Source organism: Drosophila takahashii, chromosome 3L, assembly GCF_030179915.1.
Source record: "Drosophila takahashii strain IR98-3 E-12201 chromosome 3L, DtakHiC1v2, whole genome shotgun sequence".
NCBI classification, from domain to species: domain Eukaryota; kingdom Metazoa; phylum Arthropoda; class Insecta; order Diptera; family Drosophilidae; genus Drosophila; species Drosophila takahashii.
Genome location: NC_091680.1, coordinates 5,376,153 through 5,389,169, shown reverse-complemented (window position 1 = coordinate 5,389,169; position 13,017 = coordinate 5,376,153). Strand labels below are relative to the sequence as shown.

The following is a 13,017-nucleotide window of genomic DNA, read 5'->3' as shown; positions in this document are numbered from 1 at the left end:
CAGTAACTCCGACGCTTATCTTTGATGGTAATCGTATATTGATTGATATTGCAAGTGTTTGGCCAGTCTAGATAATACCCTGCCTGTCTATAAATTTAGTTTATCAATAGCTTTTTAAAATGCCATTCTTTCGAATAGCGTTATCAGTGGTTATCATTTTCTATGTGCCCTTCAAGAAATGACCTTGACTTATATTTGGTTAATAATAACAGAACTAAGTTTTATTAAATAATAATAATTGTTCAACAAAAAGTTAAGTCAATTTAATTTTCTTTTATTAAATAAAATTTAATTTGATAACATTTATTATTTTAGGAAATTTATTTTATTAGAGCTTCAAAAGAAATTTTTAATAAAAACATTTGTATTATTAACATTTAAGAGAAGATGCTGTTAAACTTGAATATTGAATACAAGTTGAAATATATCAGATCCACTCTGAGGGCTTTGAATCAGTTTGTGAGAGCAGCTCGTTGCGACAGGTTCGCAGACAGGTGACGGAATAAAATAAAAGCAAACACATTTATGTGTTTTTTGTTGTGTTGATAAACAACCTGCGCATATGCTAGCAAAGCAAAGTTTTGCTCAAATAATTGTGTATTGAAAACAATCAGGTGTGCTATCTCTACAACTTAGAGTTTTGTTTTTTTTAATAAACAGGTGTGCGTGCTTTAAATTTACGAATTTCGGTATAAAATACTTTGGCTTTCAAAATTTAAATATTATTCAGCTTAATAAGATGCAGCCGATTTTATGTGAAAAAGGAAATAGAAAGAAAAATAAATAAAAAAACACAAGCTATGGTAAATGGTTTGGATTGTGAACATACAAAAATATCAGAGAAAATATGATCGAACAATAACTGTGACAAAAATACGACGGGATGCTAAGATATTGTGAAAATAAATATTACAAAATCGTTAAAAACAATACAGTAATTTCAGCAATGACAAAAGCAAACCTAAATATTTACAATCATTTGAACTTTTGGAGAATTATCTTTAAAAACCGGTACTTCAGTTAATTGGTAATCATTTTGCGTCTGATGATCGTTAATTCCCATTGCCCAAAATGTATTTTTTTGTATACAAATTTAATGACGTCTAACAGAGAATAGAGAAATAAAAAATATAGAACAGAAATGTTCAATTATGTGGGAGCATAAAAAAGGCTTATCAGTTTTGAGTTTGTTGTGCAACTTTCGCTATGTTTAGAAACCTTATCGAAGTAAGAGAACATAAGTATATGAACAATGAACATAGAATGTATTTCATCCAATTAATCCAGTAACAAATATAGAACTCAGATAAAAGTAGCACACACCCATATTTACAGCTAATGAATGAACCCACTCTCAAGTGATCCACTAAGATCTTTACAAACCGGTACTTGGGGTTAATTTACACGATTTCTGGGTCTGCTGGGCGTTCGCATATCAGTTTGCTTATCAGTTCGCGTCCGACGCTCGACGACTTCGCTTCGCTTTTAGGTCTTAGGTTTTTGCATTGAGTCAATAACATTTATTTGACCGCCAAGGTGATTAGAGGCGTCTGTGACGGAGGCGGCGACGACTGGGAAATGGCATCCGGACCGTATTTTGTGGGCGTGGACGTGGGCACGGGCAGTGCGAGGGCGGCCCTGGTGGCCTCCGATGGGCGTGTCCTGGAGCAGGCGGTGCAGACGATCAAGACATGGAATCCAGAGCCGGACTACTACAACCAGTCATCCCATAATATTTGGCAGTCCATCTGCCAGGTGGTGAAGGTAAGTCTTTGGTGCAGGGAACAAAGATTTGAGATCATTTCCGGGTGGATTTTATGATGTAAATCAAATTGATCTTGAAAATAACATAAATTAAATACAAATTTTCTTCAATGTGAATAAAAATATATTTAAAAATGTAATTAAAATGTTTTTTATATTTTTATATTTTTATATTTTCATAAAAACGTTTTTTGAATTAAGTGTTACAAAAAATATTTAAAATAAAAATTTTACTGGTAGAAAATCAAAAGTAAAATGGTTATATATTTAAATTTAATTACAACTTTAATTCTGAGATCACTAACGTTATAAAAAAATTCCAAGGATAAGAAAAACTATTAAAGCCTCAAATTGGATCTATAAACATCAACCTGAAATGATCTTATTTTCGTTCTGTGCGATAACCTCTGTCGTTCGGCGACGTTTCTCGCGGAGATTAGATTAACCCAGTGCTGATTTTTACAGAAAGTCATCGCCACCGTCGATAAGTCAGAAGTCAAGGGCATTGGCTTCGATGCCACCTGCTCCTTGGTGGTTCTGGGTGCCCAAGGATCGCCGCTTACAGTAAGCAAATCCGGCGAAGCGGAGCAGAACGTAATCCTGTGGATGGACCATCGTGCCGAGCAGGAAACCCAGGAGATAAATGCCTTTAAGAACCCACTACTTAAATATGTTGGTGGTCAGGTTTCGCTGGAGATGGAGGTTCCAAAACTCCTCTGGTTGAAGAGGAATCTCTCGAAGACCTTTAACAATATTTGGAGGGTTTTCGATCTGCCCGACTTCCTCACCTGGCGAGCAACTGGTGTGGACACCCGATCACTTTGCTCGGTGGTTTGCAAGTGGAACTACGATGCAGCGAATGGCAGCTGGAACAAGGAGTTTCTCCAGCAGGCGGACCTGGAGGAGTTGACCCGGAACAACTTCGAGAAGCTGGGCAGCGATGTCCAGCCGCCGGGCAGAAAAGTGGGAAACGGACTTACAACCAAAGCTGCCGGAGAATTGGGTTTATCCGCTGGAACTGTGGTCAGTACTTCCTTAATAGATGCCCATGCCGGCGCCCTGGGAATGTTTGGCTGCCGTTCCAAGGATGCCAAGGGTTCCGACGATGTTCAGGGTAAAATGGCCTTGATTGCTGGTACCTCAACCTGCCACATGAGCATCACCCGAAAGGCCTGTTTCGCCCAGGGCGTTTGGGGTCCCTACCAGGATGCCATTATTCCCGGCTATTTCCTCAACGAAGGCGGTCAAAGCATCGCAGGACATCTCCTCGATCACGTCCTCAAGTCCCACGAATCCTATGCTGAACTGAAGGAGAAACTGGGTGAGGATAGGTTCATCTATCAGCATCTCAACAAGTTGCTGCCCGAATTGGCCGCTGCTCGGGGATTGAGTCAGGTGGGATTTCTTACCCAGGATGTCCATGTCTGGCCGGATTTACATGGCAATCGTTCGCCCATCGCCGATCCCACGCTGCGAGGAGTGGTGAGTTATATATTATTATATTTTAGATACTTAATAAAAACACAAAACATTATTTTTTAGATCACTGGCTTGGATATGACGCGAGGAACTGAATCTCTGGCCATCAAATACCTGGCTTTCGTTCAAGCACTGGCTGTAAGTTATTTCCTGTGATATTTAATATTAGTAATACGATGTTAAATCAATGATTTTTATTTTCAGTATGGAACCCGTCACATTATCGAGAACCTCTATCAATACGGTAGGGCACCCTTCCAAACGCTTCTCTTCTGCGGCGGACTGGCCAAGAATCCTTTGTATGTGCAATGCCATGCGGATATTTGCAATCTGCCCGGCTTGATTCCCGATGAACAGGAAATGGTTCTGGTGGGAGCTGCTGCCCTGGGAGCCGCTGCCTCCGGGCACTTTGACAGCTTGGAGGTGAGTGCTTAAATCATTCCTGTAATACAACCGGTTTATAAACTACTTTTCTTGTGCTCTTAGAGCGCCTCGAAGGCCATGGGTGGCACTGGCCAGCTGGTGAAGCCAAACCCGGAAACCCTGGAGTTTCACAACCGCAAATACAAAGTGTTCCTACAACTATTGGAGAACCAACGCCAGTACCGACGCATTATGCAGGGAGAAACAAAGTAACACTAACTGTTCGATGTCAAGACTTTAAATAATTTTTAAATAAATGCCGTTCATGGGCGTTGTAACAAAAAATAATGAGTTGGTGCGCACACAGGTACAAGGTGATCTTGTTGGCATTCGGCTGATTTCTAGGCGATGAAGGCGGCTGCCTTGGAGGCTATATTACCACGACACACCGGGCAGGATATGGAGATTTTCTGGGCGCAGTCCTCGCAGAGACACACATGACCACAGGGAAGTAGGATTATCTAGAAGAAGGGATTTGGTTGTTAGCTAATCAAATTATATGGGTATAATTATACAGTTCCAATTAAGTTTACCATAGGGTGGAAAGTTTTATACAATTATCAAAAACAGTAAAATCGGTATTTTACAAAAGGCTTATCTTTTAAGCGAATAACTTTTGTGACACCTTTTTGATAAACTCATAAAGAACTTATAAAACCTGATAAAAATATACTATACAAGGTGCTAGAACTATAAAGTTGAATTGAATATTGAAAGTAGAAGCTATTTAATTACATAGGTGATGTTTAAACTAACAAGGCGTTTTTAATCTAAGATAACTCCGTCTTCCAGAAATATAGAAATACTTTTATGTGTATAATAAATTTGAAAAAATTTCAGTAAATCCAATCAAATACTTAAACATGAGGGGCAGTATTTTATAATTAATATTCACCTCTTTGGGATTGGTGGAGCACACCACGCAAAGCTGATCCTGGGACAAAGTGTGAGGACGACTCCTCGCTCGTCGCTCCCGACGTTCCGTGTCCAGGCGATCTCGTATTTTGGCCTCCTCGCGCTCCTGTTTCCTCCGTCGGTAGATCTTCTTGGCAATAAAGGCTACCAAAATGACCGAGATGGTGCTGCACACAACCAGTTTCAGTCTGGAAAACGATTGTTATAAAAAGTATGATAAACATAGAGTAACTATAACTCACATTGTGGCCGCCTTGGCATCTTCGAACCGCTTGATGAGCGTCGATTTTGTGGCGGTGGTCAGGAAGAGGGGTCCCTCTTTCGAAGGCTGCATTCTTAGGGTATTGCCATCCAATTCCAGTTCCCCAATGGCGGTCAGGAAGCTACCCTCCCTGAGAACCTCCTCGGTGGTTTGCAATCCCCTCTGGCGGACGCCAGAAAAGAAACCAAAGACATGGTCGAAGAGCGAGAGACTGGAGGGTTCGTAGTTGTCATAGACCATGTCCACATCCAAAACGGCGGCACTCAGTGCGTCCACAATCTCAACTCCATGCTGTTGATTGCGCAACTCAAAGGGCATCTCGTTGGCGGACTCGTGGAGCAGCTTATGATGCTCCGTCCAGAAGCCAGCGAATCCCCGGGTTATCCGGTGCTCATGCAGCTTCACAATCTGCAGGACTCCGCTGACACTGGGCACCAGGCTGCTCCTCAGGGGAACCCCAATGGGCGTTACTGTTCCCCGGATTACCGCATAGGGTATCTTCTTGTCATGCTGCCGCTCCACCACCGATTTCAGATCCCCATCGATGTTGTATTGAGGTGCCGCCTGAAAGGTATAATATTTTTATAAATATTTTTCCCTTACGGTACATCAAGTATACGCACCTTGAGCACCTGGGCAGTGCGCTTGTAGTGCACGTACTCCCGCGCACATAGACCTAGTATTAGTAAATCGACGCCCAGCGCAATTGACTCGTGTAAAAATTCCATATTTTGTTATGTTATTTAGCCTATTAGAAACATATGTTTTTTTAGTGTTGCTGTGTTTTGAGCCGTTTTGCGAATACCGTTTTTCCGTCTTAGTTCCCGTTATTTTGGGAACTAGTTCATATTGTATGAAATAACAGTTTCGGAATATGCGGTAACACTATTATTTAAAATTTAGCGCCAAAATAAAAAGGCATTAAATATTTAATAACCTTTAATAACTTTTTAATAACATGCTTGTTTTACTTGAACTTAAATGATATTTATGAAATGAATATATAATATTTAATTGCAAGACAACGCAACGATGAACTTATGAATTTTTTAATAAAGCTCAATTATGCGGTCATTTTATCAAGATAAAGGGGATAAAAAATAATACATTTTGCATTTTCTAGGGGAAGTTTAGGTGATGAAGGCGGCTGCCTTGGAAGCGATTTTACTTCGGCACACGGGACAGGTAGTGGAGATTTTTTGAGCGCAATCCTCGCAGAGACAGACATGACCACAGGGAAGTAGGATAACCTGCGACGAAGGATATGGTTATTATTAATTAAACGAACGGTTCTAGAATCTACATAAAGTAACCACCTCTTTAGGATTGTTGGAACACACTACACAGAGCATATCCTGGGACACATTAACAGGACGATTTCTCCCTCGCTCCATCTGTAGTCGATTGTGTATGGTGACTTCCTCTGACTTATGTTTCCTCCGCCGGTAGATCTTCCTCAAAACAAAAGCAATCAGGACGAAGGAAATCGTACTGCACACGAGCAGTTTCAGTCTAAGGATTAGTTCCTTAAATATAATATATGTATATTTAATTTGATTTCCAAAAGACCCACATTATAGATCTATTGGCATCTTCCAATCTCTTGACAAGCGTGGATTTGGTGGCGGTGGTCAGGAGAAGAGGTCCATTTTGGGAAGGCTGCATGCGCAGAGTATCGCCATCCAGTTGCAATTCTCCAATGGCGGTGAGGAAGCTTCCTTCCCTCAGCACCTCCTCGGTGGTTTGCAATCCCTTTTGGCGAACGCCAGAGAAGAATCCACATACATAATCGAAAAGTGAAAGTGAGGAGGGTTCGAAGTTATCATAGACCGTGTCCACATCCAAAACTGCTGCTTTTAAAGCGTCCACAATTTCTACACTATGATTTTGGTTGCGCAACTCGAAGGGCATTTCATTGGCGGACTCATGAAGTAACTTGTGATTATCTTTCCAAAGGCCAGTTATCCCAAGCTCATGAAGCTTTACGATCTGCAGGACTCCACTTACACTGGGCACCAGGGAACTCTGGAGCGGATCTCCAATGTGGGTCACTGTTCCCCGAATCACCGCATAGGGAATCTTCTTTCCAGGCTGACGTTCTACCAGAGTTTTAAGCTTCCCATCGATTTTATATTGCGGCGCCGTCTGTAATATGAACTAATTACATTACCCATATAATCTTAAATATCAAGTATACGCACCTTTAACACAGTGGACGTTCGTTTGCAACGCACATATTCGCGAACACAAAACCCTAGTAGAACTAAATCTACGCCAACTGCAATACAGTCGTTAAAGAATTCCATCTTTTAATTTTTAAACATACTATAATTTTGACGAACATGTTATAGAGTACTGGATAGGAAATATGAAGGTAACCATTAGAATCCAACCATAATTAATAGTTCATAAATAGATCGAATGGAAAATGGATAAACTTTAATTTTAATCACTTTTGGTATTTACAAAAAACTCATTCATTAAGTCACACCTTAAAAACTAAAGATTAATAGCTGCTTATTTTATGGCTTGCCAATGATATTGTCGATGGTAAAAAGGGTAGTCTTTGATCGATTGGTTGACACTGGGGATGCGTTGCTTGCAGGACTATTGACAGAGACATCCACTATATCCTTGAGTCCTCGAAAAGAATCACCGAGGTTTGGTAAACCAGTAGATGTATTTTCCCGACGAGTCGGTGGTGGAGTAAAGGCGCTCGGGGAATGTAGATCCTCGTGTAGATCCATAGAATTATTCACAGTTTTACTGGAACTGCAGGAGGCGTCAACATCATCTGAGGATTCTCTGATCTCGGAGAGGGAGGAACTGGGCAGTGCTCGAAGGCCCCTGGCCTCGTTGTTAAACAGACTGTTGAATCCCAGAGATACGGACAAATACTGCCTGTGTAGATCCGTAATCCTATCCGAGTAATTGGGTCTTTCGTTGCAGAAGATATCGAAATCATTCAGCGGCTCGCTGGGTGAATGAATATCTGCTGTGGGATGATTGACATCGTTGGAATCCTGAAGGTAAATTGATAAGTCATTATTATATTTCTTTTTTTGTTAAGATAATAATAAATTTACCTTTCCTGATTCCCGTTCGTAGCGATTTGAGTTGGCACAATGCCTTTGTCTACGCGTCCTTCTTCGTCGGTAGTTTCCCTGCTCGAACATATCCGATGCCGAGGAGTCCAACATCCAGTAGCTTCCCTTGCCAGCACTATCATTATCCTCGATCGTGTTTTTATCTCTCGGAACCTTCACGAAGCAGTCGTTCAGGGACAGATTGTGTCGAATTGAGTTCTGCCAGCCCTGCTTGTTCTCCCTATAATACGGAAATCTAAACAAACAATTGGATAGTTAGTTCTTATAAATATTATATATTCTTTTAGCAAAAGCAAATTTATGTTTTTACCAATGAATCAGTAAACATAATTTAAACAAGTTAAAAATATGTACAAGTATTTATGCATAAAACAAAAATATTAGTGTTCAAATTCAACCAAAGTTTGCAACATTTTATGTAAACAAATCAAATCAAAACATTTTTTTGTATTGATACACATCTTATTAGTCAATATCTATATTTTCCATTAAGATTGTTTAAACAAAGCGATTTGAAAAGGCAATAAAAATAAATATGTGTTTATGTTGATAAAGAAATCGGAAATATTTAGTTTACAAACAAATGAAGTCATTGTTCAGATTCTTGTATTTTCAATTATAAGCGCTACATTTTAAATATTTGGCCGCCATTTTCAAGAAAATGTGTTTATATAGGAAACCAAATGTGTGAAAAAAATAAGAAATACGCAAATACATAAAATGTAATATTTTTTAAAGATATGACCAATAAATTTGAGTCGAGATATGGAACCATTTTTAATGAAATAAATATATGACCAAGTAATCTTCTGGATATATTTATATATTTTTTACATTTACAAAAATAAATTTACGTTCAATATTTCAACGATTTAATCCCAGTTTTGGCAAATGTTTCGACAACTGTTTTGAAATGCGTCTCCGGATAAAAGCTTTTTTAGATTTTAAACCTAGGTTCTTGGAATGTTGCGATTGTTTATTTTGGCATTTGATTTAGTCAAGACTGTCATCTAAATTTCCCTTAATTTTCGTCATGGGATTGAAAAAATAAAAACTTTGGGAAATATATCTATAAACTTTTGGTTGATAAAAAGAAGATATAATTCAAATATTTAAATATTTGACAAAAAAAATAAAATCAAATTAAAATTCAAAATAGAATAGAAATTTCTCATATTATAAACCGATCTCTAAACTGAATTTATGGGATGGTTCATTGTAATGCAATTTTCAGTAGGTATATTATTTTTAACTTTAATTTTTTAATAAATCATAAAAATAAAGATAATAAATATTTAAAAAATTAACTTACTTGTCCATGATGAACTTGTAGATTCCACTGAGAGTTAATCGCTGGTTGGGGGCACTGCTTATGGCCATGGCAATAAGGGCAATGTAGGAAAATGGTGGTTTTTCCGGTCGATGGGAGTTATGAAGGAAGGATATGGGCAAACCCCATATATTGTTATGCAGGGCCAGGAAGTTATCGATTCCCTGGTAGTAGAAGGCCGGAGAAAACGATCCGCACATCAGACCTTCCATTCCCACACCTCCGACGGCATTTGGTCCCAGTGGATTCGGGGATACTTGGGCCCTGAGATAATCGGGATTGGAGAGCAGGGAATTCACAAGCTCCTCATTATCCGGCAGCACCGATCCATTGGCATAGCAAGATGGTAACATTTTATAACTGTATTCCTTGTTTCTCAATATCGTTTTGAAGTCTTATAGACCTATTTTGTTATGGGTCTTTTTCTTTATGTCTTGAGAAAACCTTATATCGAACTACACTTCACTTGATTTTTGATTTAATTTTACAGGATCTTTTTCCTTTTAACGTCCGAAGTTGTGGGTGCTACGTGCGCGACTATTTTACTTTTCGTTGCGTCAGCCAAGAAGTCCGATCGACTAATGAATGGACTCGGATACGCAGATCACTTGTAATGCCTCATCCCGTACTCGTTTGCATGTGTATTTGGGGAGAGCAGCGCATTGGTCTATAAATATTAAGATATACAAACACCCACACCACAAGATCCACACATGTTTGAGTTCTCAAAGAGAGAAAAATCCATTTTCCGTGGGAAATATATCTAAGGATAGATTATATTAAACTTTGCCTACAATTTTGGAGTTTTATTTATTTATTATATTATTTTTTTTAAATCGATTAATATTTAGGAAAAATTAGGTATAATTTTTTACTTTTTTTAAGTATTAGCTTCGAAACAATAAAATGTTTAATTTATGATATCATCAATAATTAAACATCCTTGGTTATTTTAGTACTTTTTCAATTATTCCGATATAAAGCTGATCTCCAGAATCGGTTCTTTTAAGGGGGCGTTGCTTATTCTCCCCTCTTTCCATGTTTATTTGTGTCCATCTCTTCAAACGATATGCGGTTCTCATTTGCCTGTATTTTCCACGATGGGCGGAGTCAAGATCTTTTCTGGATGTGTGTGGACGCGTGAGAGTTTAGAATGTGTTTTGAATAATATATGAATTGGATTTTTCAACAAATGAAAATCGAGCAACGTTTACACATGAACTACAGGCATTTGAGCGTTAATTTGTAGTGTGTTTTTTTAATAAATTAACATAATTACAGGGAATATACTTAAATTACTTATCATATATATTGTATCTTCTCAATTTTTATTTCGAATCCCAACTTAGCTATTATCTTTTGAAATTTTCAAAAAATATCATTACGTTTCCAATTTTATTTCTATTCTTTCTGATAGGTTATATCATCTTCTGAAATTTCTGAAAATTATTATCCATTTTTCAGTTTCATTTTTCCTTAAAAGTTTTTAGAATTTGTTATTGTAATGAAAACACTTTAAATATATTACATTCGAAGTTATCTCGTGAAAATCCCTTGAAAAGCAGATAAAAGCTTCGATAACCTCTCCGTTCAATTGGTTTGTAAACATTATTAAAATAAAATAATTCCAAGAAGCACTTCGTTTAAAGACCGGATAACAGCTGGCAAAGATAATGCCAGAAGGCTGCTTTATCAGGTCCCCTGACATTGCTATCTCGTTGAATTTCCCTTCCGATTTTTACGACTTTTCCGAGCGAAAGAAAGCAAGAGTAAACTCAGCAGCAGTCAAGTACGCAATTTTCTCAAAGCAACCAAAGTCTTGGTCTAGTATATCTTAAAAGGTCGTAAAATAATTGTGTATACATTTCAAACAGGACTACGATCGATTTTTACGATCGTTCCGTTCTCAAGTAGAAAGCAGAGATCATTTGAAAGAAATAAAAACATTGAACTGAACGCAAATCGAAAATACCAAATACCGAACCAATTGAAGTTGCATATATTCACATGTGTGGATGAGGCCACAAAGGATTCTTCACGCTCTCTCCCGATTTATTCAAATTTTACGATCGCTTACCGCTGGTAAAAATGGGTCATAAAACAATGGGTTATCCTATGGCCTCTGATCCTCTGATCGTCTGATTTTCTCGGGAGATGTCGCTGGCCTTGTGTGTTTTGTGTTTTGCTTGCTTATTTTTAGACCTATGCTGGGAATAGTATTGGAAACAAATATTGTTTTTTATAGCCTAGCTTGGTTTGGTTTTGTTCTAGAACTGAATACTAATGTTTTTCGTTCTGAAACAATGTTTTCTTTTGGTTTCTCTAGTTCTTTTTGACATATCGCTCGCACTAAGCCATAAAACGCCTCAAATCTTGTTTGTTTAGTCGCCGACTCCCGACCGCAACTTAATCGCTGTGTGTAATTGCATAGTTATATTATAGTTTAGTGCGTGACTACCGATGTTGTTGTTCCCGTTGTCATCGCTTGATTTATGCTTTCAATTCCCTGTTTTTATCTGAGACAAACATGTACTAAAATACAGTGGAGATTGGGAATAAAGACATTTTCTTTGGACTTTTCAAAATATTGTAAGAATTCAGTTTTCATGAAATGGTTCTATTAAATGAATATATTTTTATACTTTAAAATGATTTTTAAAATTTTTGTTCTTAATTTATACTTTACTTTTGAAGTTATTTTATGGTTGATATACATTTATATTTTTTTGATTGGTTACTCATTTATAATTTAAATTTAATGAACAGCATTTTTAATTAATTGTTGTCAATGTTTTAAAAGTTATAATTACCTTTAAATGAACTTTAGCTTTTTAAATGCGACTTACAAAAAATATATTAAAAATAGTACTTTATAATCTATTACTAAAGGAACTCCCTCATCAAAATATTTTCTTAGAAGTCGCACTGTAGGCTCTTTAACTTTAGGCACACTTAAAGAAAAATACACTCTGGTCGCCAGTCGACACCTTGTCAAAATTTGATTTAATCACTCGACACTGCCGCTTACTCCGGACTCCAGAGATCAAAGACAACAAATCATCGATCAGCGCGGATTTGTGGCTGTGCTCAACAAGCAGTGATTTGTCAAAATTCGATGGGGTGCCACATAATGCCCCATGCCCCCGCCCCCCGAGAAACCGAAATCCGAAGACCCCCGTTTATTGGGAGGCATTAACATGTAGTGGGGCCTATTTATAGGCGCCGTAAAATGCAGCACGGACTATTATGATGGGAAGAGGGTGCTGTCGGCTGTGCGGCTATGTGGCCGTGTTGTTTGACAACAAATAGCGAGGAGCTCCTCGCTGGGCCCCTTCGTTCCACATCATTGACAGCAAATTATCCACATTACCTGAATTGTCAGGAGCGCTCTTTGGCCATTAGCCATTACGGCGGTGTGAACGTGACCTTTGCCGGCCATTAAATGGCACACTCAGCGTCCCGGAATCGGAAATTTATGCGATTCTTGACACTAGTTGCGTGGCTCCCAGCTTCTCCATCCTCGCAGACTCCATCCTCCATGATAATGATGACTTTCGGAACGCCAGAAGATTTCTGAAATGAAATGCGTGAGCAATAAACTGGTTGTTGACCTGTGACGACGGGCATTTCCTTCGGTTTCTCGTTTTCCAGCTCCTTTTATATATTTGTTGCTAACAGGTGTTGGACACTCGAGTAATCGCGGCCATTTCGATTCGGCTCCCTGGCCAAAGGGTTGT

At 38.5% G+C, this 13,017-nt stretch overlaps 4 protein-coding genes across 5 annotated transcripts; 1 reads left to right on the top strand and 3 right to left on the bottom strand.

Moving 5' to 3' along the window:
- The first annotated feature begins 457 nt into the window (after nucleotides 1-457).
- LOC108054857 (FGGY carbohydrate kinase domain-containing protein) lies at nucleotides 458-3,879 on the top strand. Of its 2 annotated transcripts, none has more exons than XM_070215135.1 (6): nucleotides 458-614; nucleotides 1,537-1,764; nucleotides 2,230-3,246; nucleotides 3,307-3,381; nucleotides 3,448-3,666; nucleotides 3,730-3,879. In XM_070215135.1, exons 2-6 carry the CDS (start codon nucleotides 1,579-1,581, stop codon nucleotides 3,877-3,879), a joined length of 1,647 nt encoding a protein of 548 aa, XP_070071236.1. In that variant the 5' UTR covers nucleotides 458-614; nucleotides 1,537-1,578. The 2 variants fall into 2 exon arrangements, with proteins under 2 accessions (XP_070071236.1, XP_016993439.2); XM_017137950.3 differs by having other exon boundaries at nucleotides 1,490-1,764.
- Nucleotides 3,880-3,888: 9 nt separating this feature from the next.
- LOC108054858 (mitochondrial E3 ubiquitin protein ligase 1) lies at nucleotides 3,889-5,639 on the bottom strand. Its single transcript, XM_017137952.3, has 4 exons — nucleotides 5,467-5,639; nucleotides 4,824-5,407; nucleotides 4,562-4,769; nucleotides 3,889-4,127 (listed from the first exon to the last, which is right to left on the bottom strand). The coding sequence occupies exons 1-4, from the start codon at nucleotides 5,569-5,571 to the stop codon at nucleotides 4,008-4,010; spliced, it is 1,017 nt and encodes a 338-aa protein (XP_016993441.2). The 5' UTR covers nucleotides 5,572-5,639; the 3' UTR covers nucleotides 3,889-4,007.
- Nucleotides 5,640-5,906: 267 nt separating this feature from the next.
- On the bottom strand, nucleotides 5,907-7,194 carry LOC108054853 (mitochondrial E3 ubiquitin protein ligase 1-like). The gene is made up of 4 exons (XM_017137943.3): nucleotides 7,045-7,194; nucleotides 6,417-6,988; nucleotides 6,160-6,355; nucleotides 5,907-6,093 (listed from the first exon to the last, which is right to left on the bottom strand). The coding sequence occupies exons 1-4, from the start codon at nucleotides 7,147-7,149 to the stop codon at nucleotides 5,974-5,976; spliced, it is 993 nt and encodes a 330-aa protein (XP_016993432.2). The 5' UTR covers nucleotides 7,150-7,194; the 3' UTR covers nucleotides 5,907-5,973.
- Nucleotides 7,195-7,307: 113 nt separating this feature from the next.
- On the bottom strand, nucleotides 7,308-9,664 carry FoxL1 (Forkhead box L1). Its single transcript, XM_017137941.3, has 3 exons — nucleotides 9,263-9,664; nucleotides 7,930-8,185; nucleotides 7,308-7,866 (listed from the first exon to the last, which is right to left on the bottom strand). Exons 1-3 carry the CDS (start codon nucleotides 9,631-9,633, stop codon nucleotides 7,366-7,368), a joined length of 1,128 nt encoding a protein of 375 aa, XP_016993430.2. The 5' UTR covers nucleotides 9,634-9,664; the 3' UTR covers nucleotides 7,308-7,365.
- Between the last annotated feature and the right edge of the window lie 3,353 nt (nucleotides 9,665-13,017).

What these genes read in the sequence shown, in the direction of transcription:
- LOC108054853 (XM_017137943.3), bottom strand. Translation starts at nt 7,149, where the DNA reads ATGGAATTCTTTAACGACTGTATTGCAGTTGGCGTAGATTTAGTTCTA. An exon ending in GAACGTCCACTGTGTTAAAG is followed by an intron (nt 6,989 to 7,044) that starts GTGCGTATACTT and finishes TTCATATTACAG; the next exon opens with ACGGCGCCGCAATATAAAAT. An exon ending in GATGCCAATAGATCTATAAT is followed by an intron (nt 6,356 to 6,416) that starts GTGGGTCTTTTG and finishes ACTAATCCTTAG; the next exon opens with ACTGAAACTGCTCGTGTGCA.
- LOC108054858 (XM_017137952.3), bottom strand. Translation starts at nt 5,571, where the DNA reads ATGGAATTTTTACACGAGTCAATTGCGCTGGGCGTCGATTTACTAATA. An exon ending in GCACTGCCCAGGTGCTCAAG is followed by an intron (nt 5,408 to 5,466) that starts GTGCGTATACTT and finishes TATACCTTTCAG; the next exon opens with GCGGCACCTCAATACAACAT. An exon ending in GCTCCACCAATCCCAAAGAG is followed by an intron (nt 4,128 to 4,561) that starts GTGAATATTAAT and finishes CCCTTCTTCTAG; the next exon opens with ATAATCCTACTTCCCTGTGG.
- FoxL1 (XM_017137941.3), bottom strand. Translation starts at nt 9,633, where the DNA reads ATGTTACCATCTTGCTATGCCAATGGATCGGTGCTGCCGGATAATGAG. An exon ending in TACAAGTTCATCATGGACAA is followed by an intron (nt 8,186 to 9,262) that starts GTAAGTTAATTT and finishes TTGTTTGTTTAG; the next exon opens with ATTTCCGTATTATAGGGAGA. An exon ending in ACGAACGGGAATCAGGAAAG is followed by an intron (nt 7,867 to 7,929) that starts GTAAATTTATTA and finishes ATTTACCTTCAG; the next exon opens with GATTCCAACGATGTCAATCA.
- LOC108054857 (XM_070215135.1), top strand. Translation starts at nt 1,579, where the DNA reads ATGGCATCCGGACCGTATTTTGTGGGCGTGGACGTGGGCACGGGCAGT. An exon ending in ATCCCACGCTGCGAGGAGTG is followed by an intron (nt 3,247 to 3,306) that starts GTGAGTTATATA and finishes ATTATTTTTTAG; the next exon opens with ATCACTGGCTTGGATATGAC. An exon ending in CTTTCGTTCAAGCACTGGCT is followed by an intron (nt 3,382 to 3,447) that starts GTAAGTTATTTC and finishes TTTTATTTTCAG; the next exon opens with TATGGAACCCGTCACATTAT.